Below are 16,061 nucleotides of genomic sequence, written 5' to 3'. Positions count from 1 at the left end.
ATGTTCCTATCTCGGTAAATTTCAATATGTTGGCTTTTCCTTTTTTAGCAGTATCAAGTCATTTTATTTTGTCCACTGTTCTGGTTTATTAACTTATTTATTACGTTATCCATATGCCCCAAACAACTAGAGCTAATTAGCAAATATTCATATGCTACCACACTAAAATAAGACCATGAATTCTCCTGACTAAACCATTAGATTTATTTCATTTGTTTGTTTGTTAAATTCTATTAGAGAGAGATTAGTTGAGTTTTAATTTTAAGATAGGTACTGTGTTAAATATTGATATGAGTTAGCATTTAGCCTATCCTCAAACTACATGACAGTTAACTAAAAGAAATCAAGTAAGACAGTGAGACATGCATTGCTCTTGTAGTGCAGTGTCAACCTTACAAAAATATTTCCAGTTGTATCAAAATCTTTAGGAAATTGGCTCCTCAGCTGCCTTACTCTTTGACTTCAGGAAACCCTTTTCTGATGAGTTCATGGCAGAGGTGTGGACTCGAGTCACATGACTTGGACTCGAGTCAGACTCGAGTCATTAATTTTATGACTTTAGACTTGACTTGAAAAAATGTTCTAAGACTTGTGACTTGACTTGGACTTTTACACCAATGACCTGGGACTTGAATTGGACTTGAACCGGTTTACTTGAAAAGACTTGATATTTTACCCCAAATATAAAATTTAACATGCATATTATATAGAGATTGAAAATGTGACGTCATTCACGGGTAGAACCGCAAAGGATTCTGGGAACTCGTGGCAAGAGGTACTAGCACACGCAGGCTTTCAATTGAAATCAGTTATACAGCGATAAAAAGAAACACAAAAATGGCAAGAAGCTGTTGTATTATTAACTGCAATAGCCGGTCGCATGACAGCCACGGGAAGCCGACGGGTAAAGAGATCGGTTGTTATCGGATTACGTCGTTGAAGAGAAATTGTTCGAGCCATGTTTCCGAAGTAACAAAGAGGCGACTGGATTGCAGCCATTCAAAGATCAAAAATAACGTCCCAGAACCCTCCAGCTCACAGGTTAGTCTGCTCCAAGCATTTACACAAAGGTCAGTGTTTTTTAGTACTTAATACGTCACTTTCATAACATAATTGGTGATATAGGTTACAAGCAAGTCTGGCGCTGAACAGAAATTGTCACGCTATGCTCCTTTGTTTATTGTGCATAAATAGTGAATTGTCCTGACATAATATTGCGTTTCGCTTCTGTTATTACCATGGTACATTGACAAAAACATACTTTTATTCACAGGGTAAAACAGTTGTTTTGTATCACTAATTGCCCAGTACGATTACAGCATACAATATTATTGTCACTGCTACATTTCTGTGATGCTACCAGAAATTATTTCCACTGCTAATTAATTACCATTGAGCTCAAAGGTCCTATTAATAAACGGTTAACGAATGTGTATTTATGAAGACGATTTGTGAGACTGGTAAACTTATGATATGTACGATGGTCTTTCGTTCTACACGGTGCATTTCAAGGTCCTGTACCCATCCGTCGGTAAACTGTACCTGGGCTTGTTGCAGTGACCGGAAGTTACTAAACTTCACGAGTGTATGCACTCACTCCAAGAACCGTATAATTATAAATATGCATATAAATATGCTAGGATGAGATAGCTGACTTCATCTAACTAGCAAATGTTTTCCAGGCTACGTTGGTGATGCAGTTTTTTTTTAATGTGTATGATATTTTTGTCATGCGATTTTAAAGCCGGTCCTACAAGCGCATCCAAGAATAACATGCAGCTTATCTCAGAACTGTCGGTGAAAATTATTCTTGGAGCTAGGTTTAATTGAGCTGCATTTTAAAGAGGTGCAATTTCACAATTTGTGTATATTTTCTACGTTCACTATTTTGTCATGTGTTGAGAAAAACACAGATTTAAAAATTACATGGTCTAATATTTACATTTAGCATATAACTGCAACCAGGCCCGGCCCTAACCAATCTGGCGCCCTAGGCAAGATTTTAGGTGGTGCCCCCCTACATCGGCAGTGTAGTGTATGTACTCACAAGAAACCGAATAGCTTTGTCTTTGACCTTTTTTTTTTTACTTAAAGAAAGCAAATTCACAATCAGAATAATTAACAAGATAAAAAAATATATATGAATAAATAAATGAATACAAAAAATAAAAAATGAATATATGAAATACAATAAATTTCATTTCATTTATTTATTTTTTTCACACTTGGTACAACAGATCATACAAACCAACCACACTTTCTATCAATAAAGCACTACAACCATGTGTGAAAAGGAGCAGGAAGAAGAAAATATTCTTATTAAACCCCGCCCCCTATCTACATTCCAACTTATATTACAAGTGGGCACCAAAAATCAGGGAACAAACTAATATTAACATTTCTCTCCGGTCCTAACCCAAACCAAACAACAAATATACCAGTCCACATAGTAACAAGGAGAAAAATAAAATTAAATAAATAAAACAAAAAATTATAATGGATCCATTTTCAATGAACTCCAATTTCATTCGCATTCTTCATATTGAGTTATCGTTTTAAGCATGTAACACTTTTTAAAACAATGTAAACTTATACAATTCTTTAAATTATAATGAAGAGAGTTCCACAGTCGTATACCCCTAACCGTTGTACTCATTAATCTTTGTGTAGTCCTAGCTAACTGATGCTTAAAATAAAATTTCCTTCTGCTATCTTCTCCCCCTGAACACATTAAAAATACTCTTTGTAACTTAAAGGGCAAAATATTATTTTTAGCCTTAAACATAATTAATAGTGTCCGTAATTTCACTAAATCTCCTAATTTTAATCATTTTGATTTTATAATTTATTTAATAATAAATTTATTTGTATGTTCTCTATATTTAATGTTATGAATCATTCGTATCACTTTCTTCTGTAATAAGTTTAGAGGTTTTATAGTATTCTCATATGTATTCCCCCAAACTTCAACACAGTAACTAAAATATGAGAAAAACAATGAAAAATATAAAATGCGCATTGTTTTATGATCTAATAAATCTCTTAAATTTCCCAAAATATAAATGCTTTTGACCATCTTCTTTCTAATATACTCAATATGAGATTTCCATGTCAAATTTTCATCTACTATTACACCCAAAAAACGAAATTTCTCCTCCTCTTCTTTTCTCTTTTTTCTTCCCTGGGCACCTGACAGTTTTGGCCGTTTTGACACCTTGTGTTGATTTTTTGATGTGGTGACGTCCAAAAGGAACCATGATACGGGAAGGGAGGGGGCGCACCGTGCGGGGAGGGGGGGGCGTAATGTTGTAACAAATAATATTTCTATTAAATAAGCTTTACTTTGCATTTTAATTAACGTGGGATTATTTTTTGTATTTAGAAATAATAGTACCAGCTTTTTTTTTTTTTTCAATGATGGACGGCGCCCTTAGCATTTGCCTATACGGCCTATGCCACGGGCCGGCCCTGACTGCAACATTCTTTTTTTCGTTTTTTTTTTTTTTTAAAGACTCGAAAGGACTTGAAATTCAAAATTTCAGACTTGTGACTTTACTCGGACTTTTACACCAGTGACTTGAGACTCGACTCTGACTTGCCTGACATTGCAGGTGAAGGGAGCATGCATGTGCATGTGACAAATAAAGAACCTTGAACCTTGAAGCCTTCATTCTGAAGAAGGAGTCCCTTGGAAGGTGGTCTCAAAATGTCAACGCTGCTCTTTAAAGATGATGAGGTTTGGTTGGCTTCATCAGGTGGTGGCCTCCAGCTCAGACTGGAGAATCTTGAATGTAAAGCGACAAGAATGAGAATTCTGAGGCCATGGCCATTAGCCGGAAAAGGGTGAGAGTCCACTCTGGGTCAGGTACGAGTTACTGTCCCAAGTGGATGAGTTTAAGTATCTTGTGCCGGTCCATTGTAATGAAGAGAGAGCAAGGATAAAAGTGAAGCTCTTGGTTTACTAGTCGATCTACGTCCTTACCCTCATCTATGGTCACAACATTTGGGTGGTGACCGAAAGAATGAGATCACGGATACAAGTGATGGAAATGCGCTTTCTCCGAAGGGTGGCTAGCCTCTCCCTTAGATATAGGGTGAGGGGTTTGGCCAACCAGTAGGGGCTCAGAGTAGAGCCGTTACTCCTCCTCATCAAAAGGAGCCAGTTGAGATGGTTCGGGGATCTTGGGTGGGTGCCTCTTGGGTGAGGTGTTCTGGGCATGTCCCACCAGGAGGAGGCCCCGGGGCAGACCCAGGACACACTGGAGAGATTATATCTCTCAGCTGGCCTGGGAACGCCTTGGTGTTCCCTCGGACAAGCTGAAGGAAGTGGCCAGGGAGAGGAAGGCCTGGTCTTCTCATCTTGGGCTCTTGCCCCTGTGACCCGGGTGGATAGATATTAGCAAAGATACAGCAACAGCTAACTAATCAGAAACAAATCTCACTCAGTGGTTTGAAAAGATAGAAGAAGTTAGCCTAAAATATCATCATTAACTTATATTATTGTGTACTGTAAATTTGATTGGTATTTTTATCATTAACAACTTATTATTCTCCAGGTTTACTGTTTGGTGGGGTCCTTACCTGAGGAACTTTTGCGCTGCTGTACAGAATAGAGACTCTATTAGGTGTTAAAGTGTATCATGTTGTAATCTGTTAGAGTCAGCACTCAGAAAAAAGCTTGTTGTCCTTTTAGATTCAGTTTTTGAATGAATAATTTTGTTTTTCTCCATTTTATTTAAAGGACCATGAACATGCCACATTTGATGACATTCTGGGTGAGTGCAATACTTGTTTTCTTTTTTAATTTTAGACCTCAAGTGAAAATTACTCTGCGTAAATGTGGACAGGATGAGGGTGGAATAAGTTTCATCTTGCTGGAGTGCACAGATGACTCATTGTTTTTCTACTCCCCTGTGTGTGTGTGTGTGTGTGTGTGTGTGTGTGTGTGTGTGTATGTGTGTGTGTGTGTGTGTGTGTGTGTGTGTGTGTGTGTGTGTGTGTGTGTGTGTGTGTGTCTCAAGGGACAGCCAATTTGCAATTTGTGTGTGTCACCATTATGGCTGAGTGGGAAAAGTGACACCTCTCTTTCTCTCTCACCCAGAGGAGATCGAGAAGAAGCTGACTGCCTACAGGAAAGGCTGTAAAATCTGGAACATGCTCATTTTCTGCCAGGTGAGTGAAAACGAAGACAGAGTATGAAAATATTTTGACATCATTGTGTCACATGTCCCTTTAAAATAGCATTCTATTAAGTCACAATAGTCCTCTAACCACTAATTACAAACTGACTGATAAGTGATATCCCTGAATGAAATTATTAGTGTGTGTATTCTCTTCATCACATCAATTAATAGTGGTTATATAGTACTGTCCAGACAGGATTTTAATGCACATAATTTAGCCTTTTCAGATTTTTTTTTTGGGATCAGAATTCCAACAAAATTTTCAAATACAGGTAATACTCGGAAGCTGAGGGATAGCACCACAGTCTGCCACTTGTCAATTTTTTTCTTTGTTTTTTTTAAGGACATTGAACACTATGGTGAGATATTCAATGTTTTTATGTCTTTGTATTGTTGTTGCAACAGTACTATTTTATGTCAGTTGACCTGTGGTTTGACATTTTTCAAAGATTTATCTAAAAAAAAAAAAAAGATTTGTTTTTGCAAAAAGGCTGCTAACTTTGAATAATCTTCAGAAAACCTGGAGAGCCTGTCTTCTAGAACAATTTAAAAAGCCTGTTTGCTTTGAAGATAAGTATGAAGAAATGAGGAGCTGCTCAAGACATTTTCACAGTTTTGTGTATGCGATGGAATAACCCCATCAGTTTTCAAGTCTACAGCGTACGGTACAACGTTGTCTATCATAACACAGACACCTTTCTGCAGGGAGGTCCGGGACATTTATACCTGCTGAAGAATAAAGTGGCAACCTTTGCCAAGGTGGAGAAAGAAGAAGATATGATCCAGTAAGTCTCGCCTGAGGGAAGGATATATGTTTTTTTGTAAAGTACGGGTGAAGAAACAAACAGTGAGTTTATGAAAAGAAATGGAAAAAAGAGACAGAATTCACTCCAGTGCATTAATATTAATTTTACATTCGTAGCAAAAGAGTAAAGTTATAGGTTATAACTTATAGGTCATAAGTCAAGCGTTTATTGTTCATCATAACATAACATAAAGAATTTTTTTTACATTTTGTACATGGTTTAATTTAAATGGGTTCTGCTCCTCTCATTGTGAATATAATTAATACAGCTGTGGAAATGTCCACAGCAAAACCAAGAGGAAAATTCTTCAAAGGATAATGTGGTTAAATTCGCAACTGCCAAATTCAAATGAACACAAAACAACAGAAGATCTGTGTCAGCTCAGATGAGTACAGTCTGATTCGCAAAGAGGGATGCTCATAGTCAAGACTGCGGTCCTTGCTGTGGTCTGAAAATATTCATTTCAAATGGCATTTGAAATTTGAACTTGAAAGAAAATACTCTGATTTGCATCTGCTGTTACAAACTTAATCATTACTTGGAGTATTGAACCATCAAGAGGCCTGGGACCAGAAAATATTGGAACAGACATCAATAAAAATAAAATATATAAAGTGCATTAGAGTTATTCCAGGCCACATGCAGTTTGCATTAATAGTGGTTTAATGAAACAAATTAACTTTTCATTCCCACTTTTCTTTTTAATTTGCTCACACACACACCAGTATATTTTCATGTGTGAGCTAAGATTCTGCTCCTGATCTCTATTGGACTTTGAAGGGTTTTTTTGTTTTGTTTTGTTTTTTTTGCAGTTACAAGATAACACGGCAGGCAAATACGACTGAAACAGGAACGTTTTGTCCTTAGATTGAGTATTTTAGCTATCTGTTATCTAACTTTTAAATATTTAAGACTGTTATTTAAATATATGATGACTGTTTTTCATGTAAACCCACTTTGAAAACCTTAACCATAGGCAGACACCTCAACTTCTTGCTTCTTCGTTTTAGCAGGGTTCTTCAGCTTTGCAGTAATCTGTTTTAGATAGTATTATGCAAAAGAAAGTTTAAGTAGTCTTAATGTGCACCACGGTTGACTACTGTGGAGGTGACTGTCTTTAAAGGTATGGGGTCTGATAGGGTGTAATACATGCATTCTTGAGTGCACTTGTAGTTTTAAGCTTTTAGCTTAACCTTAAAACCACCCAAGTGGGTGGAATCCCAATTTGGTGACATTGTCATTAACATTGTACTACCAAAATACGGTACCTAAAGCACCATAATATTTGGTCTTTATAAGGGAAGTCTAGTTTGAGTCTGTGTTATGCTGAGAGCTGGTCAGTTTACTGATTACAGGTTTTTATTTGTAACACAGGTCTAGTCAGTGTTGCTCACTATTGACAGACCATAAGCATCAAATCTGCATTATAATAGAAAAAAATCACACAGGCTATTGAAAGCAAAAAAAAGAGTTACTTCTTAATCTGCAAGCTAATCTGTTTAAACACTGGCAATAAATAGTATTTTATCGTAACCTTAACCCTTACCTATGCTGATTGTCCTCACCTCTCACCTCTCCTGTGTGACCAGGTTCTGGCGGCGACTCAGCAGGCTGATGAGCAAGCTGAACCCAGAGCCCAACCTCATCCACATTATGGGCTGCTATGTGCTGGGAAGTGCTAATGGAGAAAAGGTAGCTGTCTTTGCTTGTATCCTCGAGAACAAGTAAGAGCCCCATAGTCCGCTACTCAGTGCAAAAGTGGACCAAAACTGTCTGCATGCATATGCAGCATGCTTAGTTGATACCACAGATATGCACGCACACGCACTCCCAGCCAGATACTGTCTATAGGCACATGCAGAGAAATTATTTTTTTTGTTTTCTTACTTCTTGATTTCACAGCTTCTCACAATGTCTAATGAGGTCACTGCAGGAAAGTTTTTGCACATGAACAGCAAATAGGAATTTTAGATGCAAAGGAATAAATTCCAACTTTACCATCACCCCCCAGCTTGCTCATCCAGATCTCATTCTACTACACAGCATAAATGTGTGTGTGTGTGTGTGTGTGTGTGTGTGTGTGTGTGTGTGTGTGTGTGTGTGTGTGTGTGTGTGTGTGTGTGTGTGTGAGAGAGAGAGAGAGTGCGTGCTTGGTGGGGTAAAGAAAGCATACACAGCACTTTGGAATGACAGGAAAATAAAATCTTTTGACACCTACTTAATTACACTGCACGCACTACACTGATACACTTTTTTCACATCAGTACCTAAACATTGACCTGCCCCAACCCTCCTATCCCCCACAGAGACAGGCAGACACTTACCATATGCAGATACAATCGCATGGAGCATATGCACATGAAACGTGCTCACACACTAAAATATTCAGCAAACCCATCTCCACATGCCAATTACTGTGGCATTTGCTTACTGCAGTATTCTTTTGCCCCATGGTAGTAAAAACTCATAAAGGCAATTGTTTCCTCACTGCACAAATATGAGCTGAAATGAACACTTACCTTAAATGATCTTAAATCTAGTGTTCAAAATCTGTGTGAAACTGTGATGGGAGTGGAACCAAGTAACTGCAGAAATTAAAAAACTTATTATGGTGGCATATTATGGTGAAATTTATAAATAATTTCAAGTGCATTAAGACAATACACATATTGATGAATGATGATATTTTGTACATATTGCAAAAACAAAATGGACTTTTTACTTTTTACTTAAGCTTAATCATAACTTAATTAATTGATGTTATTGCATATGACATTTGAAGGAGGTTACAGCTTCTCTATCTCTCCCCTGAGATATTTTGTATAGCATGCAGCTATTTTTCAACTCTTCAGTAAAATCATGAGTGACAAATGAGCCACTTGATTATGGTACTTCAACATTTCTTTTGTAAATCTGTTTCCATTTAACTGTGTCACACAGCCAAGAAGTTGAAACCCATACAGCTTTTTAAAATTTAAATTCCTACTTGTATTATTCTTGTATTATTCTCTAACAATGAGAAACAACACCGAGAAGTATCTTTGTGCAAGGTGGATAATGTTGAGCACTGCAAGAGCTACAAAGTGACCTCCAGCATGCCACTGGTGTGAATGCCTCTGACACTTCATGAGGGTGGTCTAAGGATCCAACATCCTTTAGTGAGTCCTGTGCTCACTGCCTGGCACCTTGGAGCCCGTGTGAAAGTGAGGAGGAGCCGGGAAAACGTTATGCCAGTAATGACATCATTCAGCATGACCAATATGGTAGTGGGTCAGTGACGGCCTGTAGAGGCATATCCACAGAGGGATGCACAGATCTCTGCAGGCAACAGCACCAACTGCTATTAGGTATCGGATCATACCTAATGGCAGGTAGGACCCATTGTCAGACCCTGCTGTAGTACAGTGGGTCCTGGGTTCCTCCTGGTACGTGACTGCCCAGCCTCATGTGGCAATAGTATGCAAGCAATTTCTGGAGGATGAAGGAATTAATTCCACTGACCCCCATGCTCACCTGATATAAATCCAACAGAACACCTATGGAACATTTTGTTTCTGTCCATCCGATGCTGCCAGGTTGCACTTTAGATTGTCCATGAGCTCAGTGATGCTCTTGTCCACATCTGGATGGAGATCCCTCAGGACACAAAATGCGGGTCCTACAAACTACCATTTTGAGTTGCTGCAGTGAAATGTAAGCAATTTCTCACTTTGATTTTTGGGGCGTCTTTGAGTTCAGCTCTCTGTAGGTTGACCATTTTATTTTCTATCGAGCGATGTGGCATCCTTTCAACCCATTTAACACATTTCCCAGTCCATATCGGTGTTTCTATCCAGCATGATGTTTTCCCCTTTGAGATCTGATGTGTTTTCTAAGTTTCAACAGTGTCGACATTTTGAGCCTCAGAGTCTTGAAGCATAAAGTGAAACCATCCTGAGTGGAGTTCTGTGAGCCTGCGAGCCATTAATCTCCATCCACTCTTGATTTATTTTATGGAAATCACAACAACATGTTAGCGCTAATTGGAAAGTAATGCATAATGCTTCAAAATGCAGCTTCTGACATATTTATTGGAATCATTGTTTAATTGTGTGTTGGATGTGTACCTTCTAGAACATCCAGCAGCGTACTATAACACTCCCTCTGACATTTGGCTTCTCATTCACGGTGATTCAGTTCAAAGACAAAGAGGGTGGGCTTGGCGTGCGGTGGCAAGGAAGGGCTTATTCGCTGCATTTAACAATTTTCCCCCTGCTGCTGCCTGTGTGTGCTCCTACAGGCTCAGCTGGAGAGCCACTATTAATAGACTGACTGACGGAGCTGAGCTGAGAAGATGCTCCACCCCACTCATCAGTCCTTATAGCTCTACTATTCTGTTATCAGCCATCTTATTTAAGGGTTTCCAAAGCCAATCCGTAGAGATCGTATTAATTCTCCTCCTTTAGGAAGATTTTAAAGAGTTAGATTTTACCTGAAATTCTGTTTTCATGTTACTTAACAGCTTACAAACCATACACAATGTCAGACAAATTATGTCATCACTTTACAACACCATACTTTAACTTAGAATTATAGAAAGAAAGCCAATCAGCTATGGCGAGTACATACATTGCAAGTGATAGGACAGCAAACAATAGTGTGCTAAAGAAGACATTATTTTTACTAATGGGCGATCACAGTATGGATCGATCTGCATGTTTGACAGAGTTTGGCCTCCATGACACAATTATCCCATTAATCCAGGCCTGGGAGTAGTACTAAGTATATAGGATAGGTTTGTGTCTCCTCCCAGTCTCACATTGGGGATTTGAGACTGGGAAATGAGTTAACCACTAAACCAGGGTGCCACTACATAAGCAATAGTACATGAAATTGCTTTTTTTTCACAACATAAGCCTGACCCACATAGTATTAAAGGGATTTTTTTTTTTCAGTTCAAACTGACCTTACCAAGCATCAATATGAAATGGGTTTATGGTGATGACTGGTTGCCAAAACAAGCCTGACCCAGTGAGGTATAGACTCAACTGAAACACAACAAACATTAGCTACATTTAAAAAAAAATAAAAAAGAAGTCTGTTTTATATGTTTTCCAAAATAGGGTTAGAGTTAGGATTAATCCAACTCAATAAAAACAGGAGTTTTAGAACCATGAAATACTACGTAACTGCTGTTTTGTCACAAACCGTATGTTTTTAAAATTTTTAATTTGTTCAACTATGTTGGTCCGTGAGTCCTTTGGTACCGGACCGCGAAAGTTGAGGCTCAGGTCTGAAATGTATGGTTTTCAGGGTTTTTATCGGTTTTCAGCGTTATTTTGTCATCGTTTTTATCGTTAACTCAGTTTTCCTGGGTCTTTTCATGTGTGTTATGAATAAATCTTCTTTTTTCCGGTACCGGTACTAGTTTTATTTTGTTGTATTTATCCGCGACACCTTAAAGGCCGGTCCGTGAAAATATTGTCGGGCATAAACCGGTCTGTGGCGCAAAAAAGGTTGGAGTAAGGTATGGAAGAGAAGAGGGGGTCTGGCTGTGTTTTAATTGATCGATGGTGTAATTCTGGGTGCTTAACTGTAAAAGGGAAGCAGGTAGGAAGTAAGTCCTCTGAAGTAAGGACAATGAGCTTCTAGCTGTTAGCATGAGGGCATATTATCTACCGTGGGAGTTTACACATGTTACCGTTATAACGGTGTGTGTCCTCTCCTGTTATCCAGACTGTTACCAGCGGATTTCAAACACAGTATCTTCAGGCCCTTTTTCTGATCTCTGGGGATTTTAATCATCTCTCCCTGTCCTCCACTCTGCCCACCTTCACCCAATATGTAACCTGCCAAACCAGAGACAATAAAACACTAGACTTATTGTATGCCAACATCAGCTCATCACCTCTCCCTCCTCTGGGGCAATCACAACCTGATTCATCTCCAGCCTGTGTATAAACGCCTTGTACACAGAGAATCAGCTGTGTTGCGCACAGTGAAGAGTCTGAGGAGACTGAAGCTCTGAGGTACTGCTTCAGTTCTACTGTGTGGGAAGAGCTCTGTGCTCATCACAGAGAGGATATTGACAGCATAACAGACTAAATCACACAGGGGCATAACACTGTGCCCCTCTTGAAGTTACAGTGTTTTTCCGATAACAAGCCCTGAATTAACCCTGAAATCAACGCTTTCCTTAAGCAGAAGAAGAGAGACTTTAGGTCAGGAAATAAGGAGGAGCTGGGACTTGTGCTGAAGGAGCTGAGAAGGTGGACAACCAACTGCAGTAGAGCAACATCAGTGTAGTTTGGAAGAGGCTGAAAACAATTTCAAATCACAAACCAAACTCCCAGGCTCTAGGAGATTTAGGGTGGGTGAATGATCTGAAGAACTGGTTCAGCTCATTCACCCACCCACAGACACTTACCCCTCAGACCCAATCATCTCTGCTGCAAACCTCCCATCTTCAACGAGTGCCTGCTTTTCTTCCCATGACTATACACCTCTTAGCCATCACCCAGCCCCTCTGCTTCAGAATACTCCATCCCATAGCCCACCTTCCCCACCACCATCCTATCCCTTTCAACACAGGTGGGGAACGAGCAGCAAAATATCAGGGTGCTGTGCAGACCAACTGTATGGTACATGTTCAACATGAGCCTGAATCTGGGTAAAGTACCACAGCTGTGGACAACCTTCTGTGTGGTACCAGTGATGAGGACCACACAGCCAAAGGACCTCAGCAGCTATAGGCCGGTAGCACTCAGCTCGCATCTGATGAAGACCCTCGAGAGGCTGGTCCTCAAACATCTTAGTCCCCTGGTGAGGTCCATTGTAGTTCGCCTACCAGCCTACCATTGGAGTGGATGATGCCATATCATCTACCTCCTGCACCAAGGTCTGACCCACCTGGAGACGCGTGGAAGCACTGTGAAGATAATGTTCTTTAATTTCTCCAGTGCTTTTAACATCATTCAGCCTGGACATCTGAGGGACAAGCTAGAGCTGTCAGGAGTGGACCTCCATCTGTCACAGTGGATGCTGGACTACCTCACTGGCTGACCACAGTATATGAGGTCAAAGGGCTGGCCCTGCAGGGAACTGTGCTGGCATTGTTACTGTTCACCCTCTACACTGCAGACTTCTCCATCAACTATCCAGGCTGCCATCTACACTACAAAAGTCCTCTGATAGTTCTGCCATAGTTGGCCTCATTACAGGTGAGGATGACTCAGAGTGCAGACAGTGGATTCAGGACTTTGTGGACTGGTGCCAGCGGAACCATTTCCTGATCAATGCAGGGAAAACCAAGGAGCTGGCAATGGATTTACGCAGGTGCAGAGCCACCACACCAACACCAGTGAACAGTGCCGTTTCGTACTGTACAGCCTCTTATTTCTTTTGTACGAATCTGTCACTTCGCTGCTGCAACATTTGAATTTACCAAAATGAGGGATGATAAAGGATATTTCTATTAAATTTTTTATTCTATTCTTTCTACTTGCACAAAGTATGTGATTCAACCAGTATGTGGGCTACTTGTGCTTGTGCTTGTGCTGTTGTTGGTTCTTCAGCCTTGCTGGGGAAAAGAGCAAAGGTTTTTGCTCCTGCTGGCTGATGGCTCCACCATCAGCCAGCAGGCCACAGCCAGGCTCCTCCATCAGCCAGCAGGCCACAGCCAGGCTCCTCCATCAGCCAGCAGGCCACAGCCAGGCTCCACCATCAGCCAGCAGGCCACAGCCAGGATCCACCATCAGCCAGCAGGCCACAGCCAGGCTCCACTATCAGCCAGCAGGCCACAGCCAGGATCCACCATCAGCCAGCAGGCCACAGCCAGGCTCCACCATCAGCCAGCAGGCCACAGCCAGGATCCACCATCAGCCAGCAGGCCACAGCCAGGATCCACCATCAGCCAGCAGGCCACAGCCAGGATCCACCATCAGCCAGCAGGCCCAGCCAGGCTCCACTATCAGCCAGCAGGCCACAGCCAGGATCCACCATCAGCCAGCAGGCCACAGCCAGGCTGTGATCATGGATCTCGAGCAGCGGGTGGATGAGCTGGAGCAGTACACCCGTACGAACGACGTGGTCATCAGCGGTATTAAAATCAAGCCGCGCTCATACGCGCGCGCGGTGGCCGGGAACGTCGGGGAGCCCAGCGACGAGGAGACCCGCTCGGTGGAGCAACAGGTGGCGTCCTTCCTCCAAAGCAAGGGGATAGAGATGGACCTGGAGCACATAGAAGCATGTCACTCACTGCCCAGGAGGAGTGACAGACCGCCGGCCGTCATTATGAGATTTGTCAATCGGAAGAACAAGGTCGCACTGCTGAAACAAGGACGCAAACTGAAAGGCACGGACGTTTTCATTAATGAGCATCTGACACGAAAAAACGCAGATATCGCGAGGAAGGCAAGGCAACTGAAGAAGAACGGTAAAATACAACATACATGGGTAACAAACTGTAAGATTTTCATTAAGCTAAACGGGACACCAGAAGAGGCAAAAGTACTGATAGTGAGGAACATGGAGGATCTGGACAAGTATAACTGACACCAATGTATCAATTACACCAGGAAATGACATGGACACGTTGAAATCAATTCTTCAACAGAAAGTAATTGATCTAGATTGTGAATATAAGGAGCATAATATAATAGATCCAGAAATAGATTCTGAAAGTAACTTTCTCTCTACTTTTGTTAAAAATTGTAATTATTTCACTCAGGAACAATATGAAAAAGAAATTAACCTAGACGGGAAGCTCTCATTAATTCACTTTAACAGCAGAAGTATGTACTCTAATTTTGATTTCATTAAGGACTATTTACAACAATTTTCTCGCCCCTTTAGTGTTATAGCCATCACTGAAACTTGGTTCAATGTCGATAAAGGAATAGATTTTTGTTTGAATGGATATGATTTAAAATACATGAATAGATTAAATAAGGCGGGCGGCGGGGTTGCTATATATGTTCATAACTCTATAAACTATAATGTTGTAACAACTATGTCTATGGCTATTGATGGAATTTTGGAATGTTTGACTATTGAGATTATGAATGACAAAAAGAGAAATGTTATAATAAGTTGCATATATCGGACACCCAGTTCAAGTATTGACACTTTTAATGAATGGATAGAAAAAACGTTTGCTTCGGTGAACCAAAAATTACTATTTATCTGTGGTGATTTTAATATTGATTTGCTAAATCCAACAAGGTTAAAAGCCATTGATGACTTTACTGACACGATGTACAGCTTATCACTATATCCAACAATAACAAAGCCAAGCAGAATAACTTCACATAGCGCCACTATTATTGACAACATTTTTACTAATGTCATGGATTTCCAAATTAATAGTGGCCTGCTTGTCTGTGATATAACTGACCACTTACCAGTTTTTACTTTGTGTGACTGTGATTTAAAAAAAATAGATACCAAGATCATGATAGCAAAGCGAACAATAAATGAAGAAGCAATTCATGCCTTCAATTTCGATTTAGCACAACAAGATTGGAATTCGGTGTATGAAGAGTCAGATGTGGACAAGGCTTATGATAATTTCCTAGATATTTTTACTATGTGGTACAATAAACATTGTCCTGTAAACGAACACATGACAAAGAAAAAAAAGATAAAAAGTCCTTGGCTCACAAAAGGAATTATTAATGCTTGCAAAAAGAAAAACAATCTGTATAAACAGTTCATCAAAGTAAAAACAAAAGAAGTGGAACAAAGATATAAAGCATATAGAAATAAATTGACTGATATTATAAGAACGAGCAAACAACTTTATTATAGAAGAAGATTATATGAAAATAAAAACAATATAAAAGGAACTTGGGATGTGTTAAACAACTTAATTAAACAAGGATCTTCTGGAACATCATATCCTGAATATTTTACTGATGCAAATGGTGAAAATCACAACATGAGTAATATTGTCGATGGGTTCAATAAATTCTTCATAAATGTTGGCCCTGAACTAGCAGCAGACATCCCGTGTCATAAAAATGAAAATATCAGTAATATAAAATCAAATCCCTTTTCACTGTTCCTCTCAGCTACAAATGAGCAAGAAGTAATA

The 16,061-nt window shown here is 39.9% G+C and overlaps 1 protein-coding gene across 1 annotated transcript in view; it reads left to right on the top strand.

Moving 5' to 3' along the window:
- Positions 1–16,061, top strand: part of nsmfb (NMDA receptor synaptonuclear signaling and neuronal migration factor b) — a 76,328-nt gene that overhangs the window by 43,352 nt on the left and 16,915 nt on the right. Inside the window, exons 9-12 of the mRNA XM_082554939.1 lie at positions 4,742–4,775; positions 5,102–5,172; positions 5,889–5,968; positions 7,579–7,681. Of these exons, the coding sequence (XP_082411065.1) occupies positions 4,742–4,775; positions 5,102–5,172; positions 5,889–5,968; positions 7,579–7,681 (288 nt within the window). The remainder of the gene's footprint in view (positions 1–4,741; positions 4,776–5,101; positions 5,173–5,888; positions 5,969–7,578; positions 7,682–16,061) is intronic.

Source organism: Aulonocara stuartgranti (genome assembly GCF_965226115.1).
Source record: "Aulonocara stuartgranti genome assembly, chromosome: 12".
Classification (NCBI taxonomy): Eukaryota; Metazoa; Chordata; class Actinopteri; order Cichliformes; family Cichlidae; genus Aulonocara; species Aulonocara stuartgranti.
The sequence above is the reverse complement of the archived record's forward strand: the minus strand, read 5'-3'. Positions and strand labels throughout refer to the sequence as shown.